We start from the raw sequence: 9,874 nt of genomic DNA on the forward strand, positions 1-9,874 counted from the left end.
GTGCGGGCGAGGAGGAGCGGCCGCCGCTGCCAGGAGGAGCGGCCCTATGAATTTCCTGCCGTTGCCTTTTCGCGCGGGCACGGAGCGTTGCCGCGCGATGTAGCCGACGCGTCACATATGGCTCTCCGGATTGTGCAAAACGCCGCGCGCTCTAAATTTTTTACATCGTTGTGTCGTTTACTGCGCCTTCTTCCCTCCCACGCGTGGTATACCGGCCGTCTTTTTTGTAGCGCAGTCTATATAGCGCGCTGCGTTGGAGATGCTCTGAAGGTTTTTCATGTTACGTTCGTAAGCCAGCAAAGACCCAAGTGGCTGGAGCACGCAAAGACCCAGGCTCTGCAGTTCCAGCAGAAAATATCCAATATAAATAACTAAATGGTCTGCAATTTTTCATACGGAACGGTGATCGTTGTCGGTTGATAGGTGCGGGTTACAACCTGCTGGTCGTGCGTTCGAATACCAGCTCCACCGCGCTTTTGTTTTATTTCTTGCTCCAACCTGACAGGTGGGACCCACCTGAGTTAGGCATCTGCTGGGCCAGATCTGGTATAGGAAAAAGGTAGGGGGCCTTTTGCGAAAAGACCAAATGCCACATGTCAGCACCATAATTATTTAGGACTAATTTTGCACAAATGAACAACTTTTGGGACTACCTTACCCTATTTTACAACTATTGGGACTAAAATGCACCTAAACTACAACTATTAGGACTCGTGGTGTATTTAGCTCAAAAAAATGGCAAGCAAATCCAGATAGGAAATCAACCGTCATCCGAGAGAGGGAGTCGCGAGGAAGGCGCTGAAAGTCACAGTTTGCATAGGGTTTCTCTCCCTCCTCCTTGCCTGCCAACACCAACGAACAAGCACACCACACAAACCCACGCACACTCCCCACGAAATTCATTCACGAACCAACAGAAATTCCGAGAAAGCGAAAAAAAAATCCTCTACAAAAAATCAGCGCTCCAAATCCCTTCCACGGAGCTTCCCGAATCCCACGAATCCCCGCAAATTTTCCCAATCTCTCCGGCGCCGCCGCCGCCGCCGCCCTGGGCAGATTTCCCGACCGGGCCCGTCGAGAATTCCAGGCGCCGTACGCACAGCGGTCGCTGACCCCGCCGGTCGCCCGCCGCGGCCCTCGATTCCGAGCGGCCTGCGTCCTGTTCAATCAATCTTGTCTCGGCGGCGTGATACGGATAGCTGTACTGAAGGAGGGGGGCGATTTTTTTCTTCCCGGGTCCCCTATTTTTTTTTTGGGGCGCGTGTGGGTCTGGGACTGGGAGAGATTGTGCTCTGAGGGAGTTAGGGTTTGGCTGGGTGCCTAGGGTTTGGTGGTCTCGGCTTCCCCCGAGTGGGGCGTGGGTGCGGATGCGCCGCTGAATCGTGCGTCCTCGAGTGATTGGCAAGGAGTGGATGGTAGTGGTGTTCCATTGTTTTGCCGGACTGGTTCCTGCTGCTGGGGGGTGTCGATGGTGAACGGAGCCAACTGGCATGGACCTAGGTGAGCCCTCGTTGAAGCCAGAATGGCTGGTGCGGGGGATTGCCACACCCACTGTCGCCACCACAGGTCTCCGGCCAGGAACTTCGCCCCGTGCAGGTGAGCTGCCTTTCGTTTCCAATTTGCCATTTCGGTTCATGTAATGGTTAGCGGTTAGTGCTGTTTATAGAACGTATGCAAGATTAATTGTCATCATAGGAGTTCGCATCCGAGACGTTCTTTGTGACATTGGATAATGTTAGAGCAGCTGTTATCGGCACTTAGGCTTGTTTATGCTTATTAGTGTTCTCTTTATGTATGCATGATGAAGTCACCGCACTTCTGCTATGTGATTGCTGCCTGCAAGCTCGCCATTCTTCTTAGATGAATGACCATTCTTCAATCTTCCTATCACCATATTTGACATTAGTCTGATTTAAGGTCAATGGTTGTACTGCGAAGCGCTTTATTTAATATGTTGCATGAACCATGGAGCCAGTGTAGCATTATAACATTATAAATGAGTAATCGTGAACTTGCGGCAATAACTAACGAATCTTGCTTCCGAGACATTGCATCATACACCAGCCTAAACTGATGGTTATCAGTTTCCGTATCAACTGCAGTAAGTGTTTTAAATTAGATGTTATTTTATTGGCGACCTTATTGGGCTATTGTGCTGGAGCTCGGTTCAGGAACTTTGTTCTTGTTGGTTAGCCATGTTGCAGCGTGGCTGCATACTCTTGCAGCTAGAAATAGTTTGCCGAAGAGAGTACTGAAGAATTATGTTCTGTATTTGATGTGCCTAGTACAATTATTTTTTTGCTTGTTGCGATCTGAGTACCACTGGGTGGCCCTCGTGTGGGATAGCGATCATACTGCATAGTGTATATTACATTAGTATGGCAGCCTTTTATTCCATGCTATAGCTTTGTACCTGTGAATTTTGTTCTTCTTGCACTTCGCACTCATCAGCAATGTTCCATTGTTCATTTACTACGTATTGTCATTTTCGATGCCTTTTTGGTTGATTTGGTGTTCTGTTGAATGGTTTAGCTGATCATGTATGGACCTGCTTGTATTGACTGTTCTTTCGAGCTCCGCATGCTTACTATATTTTGCTAAGGTGGTTTTTTGGATGCTTTAGATGACCAAGACAGGGGTGCTTCATCAAGAAACCGATCATCAGGCCGCGATCGTGAACGGAGCTCCCAACAAGCCTCTTCACGCAGGGGTTCTGGCCCAAGTGTGTCCAGACGGCTTGATAGGGATGGTACAGTGAAGTCAAGAGGCTATGCCAGTTTTGGAAGGAGCAACAGAGAAAGGGGGTGTGAAAAAGACTCTGATTTCCGTGATCGGGAGAGTAGGTTGGGTCTTCCAGATGACTCCTTGCATGATGGCTTCGGGTCCTTCAGCTCATGCAGACCTGAAAGCAATAGGCTTAATCGTGTTCGTCCAAAGCTGGACACGTTGACCCGGGCAGCTGGGGTAAGTTTGGACAATGGTAATCTATCTAGAAAAGATGCTGGTGGTATATCCTTTGAGCGAGAATTTCCAAACCTTAGTTCTGAGGAGAACAATGGAAAGCATGACATGGGTAGAGTTCCATCTCCTGGAATTAGCACCCCAATTCAGAGCATACTATTGGCTACTGCGCATGATGGCTGGAACTCGGTGCTAGCAGAAGTTCCTGGACTTAGTGAGGCAAGCAATAACTATGTTTCGTCTGCTTTATCACATGCTGGTTCCAGTAGGCAGCTTGAAGTATTAAACTGTGGGACTACATTAAGCATGGCTGAAACAGTAATGCAAACACCATTACAAATTTCTACCACACCCGAGGTAGTGTAATGAATAATGAATATGATATCTGTGTTAGTTTTTATCTTTTGTATGTAATAATATAATATTATGTACCAGAAACTTGATCTAACTCGTGTTCTGTGTGCATTATCTTTTTTTTCAGCTGTTGATTGATGCTCAAAAAATTGAAGAACGAACTATGAGGCAGTGTGTTCTAAGACCTCTGACGCCTTCATCAAACAAAATATCTGTACGCACTATATTTATTGCCTTATTTGTGAGATTAATACTTTTGTTTTCTTGTTTGTGTCTTCTGTATTTACCATAGTTTTATTTAAATTGTAGAATATATCATCTATATATAATATAGAAAAAATCACATGTCTTGCACATTTATTAAGTAGTAGTACAGCTATGATAAAGAAATGAGTCAAATGACATCCTAACACTTTATATGAATTCGTGCACTTACTTTTTCTATACTGGAATCTGTTTCATCAATGCCCCTTAAAATTATCTGATCCTAAATTGTACATATTTGTACTGATCATAACAAAAATAGTTACTCCCTCTGTTCCATAATTCTTGTCGCAGATTTGGATGTACCTATTCACAAAATGTATAAATCCAAATTTACGACCATACTTTGGTTCAATCGCTTCATGTTCTTTGCAAACTGCATGTATACACGAAGCAGATGTTGGCGATTACCTGAGCATTGCGAATGACTGCGGTGTCTTTATTGCATAATAATTTATCTAAGTGGAATGCATGATGTGTCCAGAGTATGGATAACTGGTTGGTTGATAGTTGAACGCATGTGTTGGAGATTGGTGGACATGCTTTTCTGTTTTGCAGCATTGAATTATGAATCATTTTGGCATTTGATTATTTGACTAGAGAATAAAAAAAATCTGTAAATCAGATAAATTTCCGTTACATAGAATCTGTTTGTTGTGATGGAACACTTCGCTGGTAGTGCGAACTTTGTAACTTCTTTTATTTATTTGCTTCATGGACACCTGAAAAAAGAAACTATTAAGATTACTTTGCATGTAGGTTACTTATATCTTGTGAAATTAGATTAAGTATTACGATTTTAGTGGAACAAACAAAAAAATTGGGTTAAAACTTAAAAGACGTACACCTTGAAATTCTAGATTAGTTTGTAAATATCACTGCTTATTTGTAGACATTTTTTTTTTTGTCTTAGTTTGGCATTGCAGTGGCTTAATCTATAATTCTATTTTATTTCTTATGGAAATGCTATTTTTTTATACCAAGACAACAAATATTATTTCCAGAAGACATCATAACAGTCGCAAACTACCCCTTTTTATATTGCTTGATTAACATTGGATCATTAAGCCTGCAGCTGATAAAATTACCACTTAGTTTGTTAAGGCATGTCTGCGTTTTGTTTGTATGTTGCAATTTTTTACCTGAACTGTAATTTCTCTCCTTACCAGGATGAAAGATATTTTCAAACCCGAATGTGTTTTTTGTACTGTATATCTGTTTCACTTATTTATCGAGTGGTTGTCTTGTACTTAAAAAAGCAACGCTTTAATTTGCACTAATTTCACTTATTTCTGCAGGTATCTAGTTTGTCAGACAAGTTTAAAATTAAAGGTGCAAGAGCTGGGGATTCTAATTGTGCTATCAAGACTGCATCACAACTGTCAGCACAGCCTTCTAGCAACTCTGTTCGCACTCCAGTCAAATCTGAGCTTGTCAGGCCATCTCAATCAGGATGCTTTCAAGTCCTGACCCGTGAGCAGAATGGTGCTGGAAATACTGCCAAAAATTGCGCTAGCAATCCTGTAAGCCCTATTCTAGGCCGATCTTCTTCAGTAGAGCCACTGAAAAAATCCATTGTCAGCCAGAAGCTTAAAGGTGTCACAAATGGCCTCCCTATGCATCTACAACCAGGTCCGTTTGGTGAGAGAAAATCAATTGCAAAAGACAAGCATAAGTTCTTTGAGTTGCTGCGGAGCAAGTCTTTAAATGGTTCTAGCACTGGTATAGAGTCCTCATCCAGCTTGATCGATGAGCAGAAGAACCCTTCTCTTGATTTGTCTTTGTTTAACGGTGGAATCAAATGTACCGAACCTGGAAGTAAGTCCTGTGAGGATTCAAATTCTTGTGATGGATCTCAGCAGCACCTCTCTGACAACGACGAAATCAAGCCATCTTTGGAACCTCGTGATGTTTTTTATGAGGGTTTGCATGGAGTTGATGCTGACAATGCAGAACCAAACTCTTCATCAGATTTGGGTGATGTTAAAGATGTATCTGTGGTGCCTCAGGCAGACAAGACTGAAGCCACTGTGTCCATTATGCCCACAGATATGAATTGTGGTTCCACAAAGTCAGACTCCAGCTATGACAATGCCCGTTTATTGTTTGAGCCCATTGTAGCCATGGAAGTGGAACAATATCCTAGTGAAGATGAACCTAGTCCAGAAGAAATGGCGTTCCTGAAATCTCTTGGCTGGAAAGAAGACGAGATAGTTCCACCTCTGAAACAGGAAGAGATTGCTGATTGTGTAAGTTTTGTTATGTTTCTTATTCTAGTTCATCAACATTATTGGCTTTCAGAACACAGGTCGCATGCTTAGGTTTTTTCTTATACTAAATTCACTAGTCTCCAGTAGGTACTCGTAGATTTTTGGTCTTCGTTCTCCAGTTTCACCAAACAGCTTCCAAAACTTCCATACCAGCTTTAGTTATTCTATAAATCAATTTAATTTGGCTTGCCATATCAGAAAAAAGACTTAATGATTAAGTTTGCCATGCAAGAATTTGGTGCCATCATCAATGTACTTCTGTCATGCTGAATGATTTAAGGGATTTAGCAGAAGGGGCTGCTTTCAGTTGATGCTAAAGTGAAAGTCTGGGGATTTTTATAAAATTGTAAGAATCGGGAGCCAGTTAATGTTTTGATACCCATAGGAATCTCATTTACATGGTAGTGTATATCGTTTAAGTTTTCTGGTAATCCACATCAGGAATACCCATACTTGTTATAGTTTACCATGTGTAGCTACCATTTATTGTGACATAAGTTCCTACTATTTTGTAGTTAAGGCACAACGTGAGGCTGCAGCAGAAGCTTGAGGAATGTAGGGGCTAATGATAGAAGTCATCATGCTGAGAACTTTTGGGGATCAAGCTGTAACATGATGAGTTTCGGTTACGACATTGACTGTCATGATGTGATTGTCTAGCTTAACGAATCAAGAATTTTCCGGTTCAGCTTGTGGGGGGTTTTCATGAGTAGACTGATGTTTTTCCCTGCTGAGAAGACGTTCGAGGGTTTTGTTTCTCATTTTCCAAAAGGAATACGGATGCAAAAAAAAAAAAGCATGTATGGTGTTGGAGGCACATAGTTGTGCGTCTGCTGTGCCCAGAAAGAAATAGGCTGTCTTCTTTTTTATACGTCTCATGGCTTATCCTTGTTTTAGAAAAGAAATGAAAAGAATACTGGGTCTTTACATGAAAAGGACGTGCCTATGATTCGTGATCTCAAATTTTGCATAACCTTCTCTCATTCTATATCTCCCTTTGTGTCTTTGTTTAATTTGTGGTGCTCAATTGCTCACCCTAATAGGCTGTTAAATGTGATAAGAAGCATTTGCGTGTGATTTTTTTGTGTGGAGAATCATATCCAGATATGTCATTTAGCTATTATATATGGGCGTCAATTGTTGATAATATGGCTTCACATTCATTTTGACCATCGGTATTTAACCCCCTCCTATTATTGGTGATGTACATAGTCCTGATGGCAGCATCAATGTTTTCCTTAGTTTGTGAATTAAGCAGAGTATGGATGCTAGAGTATGGATGCGTGAAATCCTAACACTACTTGATTAGCTTAGAACAAAATTCTCATGTTCATGAAATGTAAGTCGATAAAATAAATTAGGGTATTGTAGAACATGGCAACTTATATAAAACCATTCATGAGTTCCATGATAATTACATAAATAAATAAAATGATCTAGAAGGCTTCCACACCTTTAAAATTACTTGTAAGGGGAATAATTAACAACATAATATTGATCATTAAGTTCAGCCAAGAGGAGATTTAAACATATTTGGAACTTTGCATACGCACTTCAAATTAAAATTTTAGAATGTCTGCTTTTATTTTTTCTCGTAGTTGCGTGCATGTCTAGTTATTTACAACACTATCATTTTAACTCATTTGAGAGTTGTGTGTTTAGTTTTATACTAGAGGACTTAAAAGAGATCAAAGCAAAAATTAATATCGAAGTTGGGTATGAAGTAATTCACAATTTGTAATTCGAGTATCCACCTCAACTTCGACTTATTCTAAGAGTCTAATCTTTTTAAACTTGTACTTATTTATTTCTTGGTTTTTATTTCATTTTGATAACCAAGAATATGATCTATATGGGTCAACTATTTTACACATGTCCAAACAATATTATGTGTGGAAGATCTTAAAATCAACATCAAAGTACAAGTGTAGTAAAACAAAACCTAGTTCATATATCTAATAAAAGAATCACAAAGTGTTCATTTTAATGTTGGCCCGTAGCTAAAAGGATAAGAATTGTCCCTTACTGAAGAGATGATGATGAAACTTTTTATGCAACACATGAAAGTAAACTAAACTTTGCTTACAAGTAAACATGCTAAAAGCAGTAAAGATTACAAGGTTTTAAGGATCTTCCCAAGTTTGCAATCAAGCTATGCGGGACCAAATAATCTCTTGTGGTTACCTAGTTCATCTTGGACAGTGGTGGAGGGTCTTCTTCCTTCCGCTGCTTCCAAATGCACGCGTGGGCGATGCACGCAAAATGGGAAGATAGCTCTATTATTGTGGCTTGTTGTTCCTTAGTGATCTCCAAAATTTTCTTCTTCTCTTCTACCATCTCAATAACAACTTTAGTGAGGGTTTTCACCAACCAAAGATGTCATCGATCTTTTTTTTCAAGGTCTTTGTTGATCATCCAGTAGACATCGATCCCTTCTCACCAACAGTGCTAACACAAGCCTTAAAAGTTCCCTCAAGTTTAGTGATATTTTCGTTAATCTCATCTGATTGTACGTTCTTTGGTTTGAGTGGTGAAAGCCCCAAAGGAGGTTTTGGAGACATCTCTTAAGATTATACATGTATGGATTGGGAAGATGACTTCTTTCTCTTTTGTGCTGATATGCCTCAACATCTCCAGATCATGCGGGAACTACATGTCCTCCCAGCTGGGTAATGGAACCACCTTCATTAGTTATAGGCATGATAGTTGGGCCTCCTTGTTAGTCTCAATAGGTTTGAATTCCCTCTTGGGATCTGTGGGTTTCTTAGTCCAGATTCACTTGATGTGGAAATGTTGCATCATTATGGTGATTGGATCTAATGAGAAAGCAAGGGGAGACCCTTTGAGAGGGCTAGGTTAAGTCACCAGCCCTAGGTTCTACGACATTAGGTGCATAAATAAAAGAGGAAAAGAGGTTAGTACATATTTAGGGAAAAGTCACATTTTAAAGAGGAATTTTCATCGATAACGACCAATGGTACGGGCATGAACAACCGTACCAGTGACCGTACCATAGTGTTACCGACGATGATAATTTTTTTTGACAAACGACGGAGAAAATACAAGTTTAGTAGGTCTTTTAATGACCAGTGGTACGGGCAGGAGAAACCTTATGGGATAACCGTACCAAAATAAAATATTTCTCTTGCTAGGCATTTGCGAGTATAACGAGTATAGGTATGACCAGGGGTGACTATGGCTCGACAATAACGAATTCGTGCAAAATGACGAAAAACATAGAGGGTATAACGAGTTGGTACGGTCAGGGTCGAAAAAACATGTCAAAACAAAGCAAAAGGAAAGGAGAAAGGGAAAATGAAGACAGAAACGACAAAAAAGCAAAGTACTAAGACAAAATACTATAAGTGAAATAAATTTCTCAAATAGCTATTGGGTTCATACCTTAGCTCTGTCGCCTTTTGGCCAAAACAGTGAGAATTGCCTCAATGGAATTTTGCTCTTCGCCAAGATAATGCTTCACAGAGTGCCCAATGACGATCCATGATGTTCCTCTTTTACATTTCATCTGAATACCTTTCAAGAGTAGGCTTCTTTCACACCATAACCACTAAATTCTTACTTTTTTATCTATCTATCTGCCATGCCACATTTTAACCCTCCCTTTAAAATGTCTAGAACTTTCATAGGATTCTTTTCTAAGTTCATCAAAAGCATGGATATCAAGTAGAAAGTCTAGAACTTTTGTAGGATCTTTTCTAAATTCATCAAAAGCATGGATATCAAGTAAAAGTTTCTCCTTTGTAGTTTTAAGGTCATAGTTCAAATTTTGATGGACCAATATAACTTCTGTTCAAGTTTTAGAGGCAAATGAGAAGATTTACCATAAGCCATTTTGTATGGTGCCATCTCCATAGGGTTTTTGTAGGCAGTCCGATATGCCTATAATGCTTCATTTAGCTTCATTGACCAATCTTTTATTGAAATTTCAAATAGTCATTTTAATATTAAATAGAGTTACTAAGATACAAATAACAAATCGAGGATGAGGTCAAGTCTAACTAAAA

The 9,874-nt window shown here is 40.4% G+C and overlaps 1 protein-coding gene across 1 annotated transcript; it reads left to right on the forward strand.

Moving 5' to 3' along the window:
- Positions 1-819: 819 nt before the first annotated feature.
- On the forward strand, positions 820-5,828 carry LOC124671790 (the record flags this gene model as incomplete). Its single annotated transcript, XM_047208120.1, is given in 4 exon segments — positions 820-1,596; positions 2,624-3,318; positions 3,443-3,529; positions 4,878-5,828. Coding segments are annotated over 4 exon segments (1,839 nt in total), but the record flags the coding sequence as incomplete, so codon positions are not given.
- Between the last annotated feature and the right edge of the window lie 4,046 nt (positions 5,829-9,874).

Source organism: Lolium rigidum, chromosome 7 (assembly GCF_022539505.1).
Source record: "Lolium rigidum isolate FL_2022 chromosome 7, APGP_CSIRO_Lrig_0.1, whole genome shotgun sequence".
Classification (NCBI taxonomy): Eukaryota; Viridiplantae; Streptophyta; class Magnoliopsida; order Poales; family Poaceae; genus Lolium; species Lolium rigidum.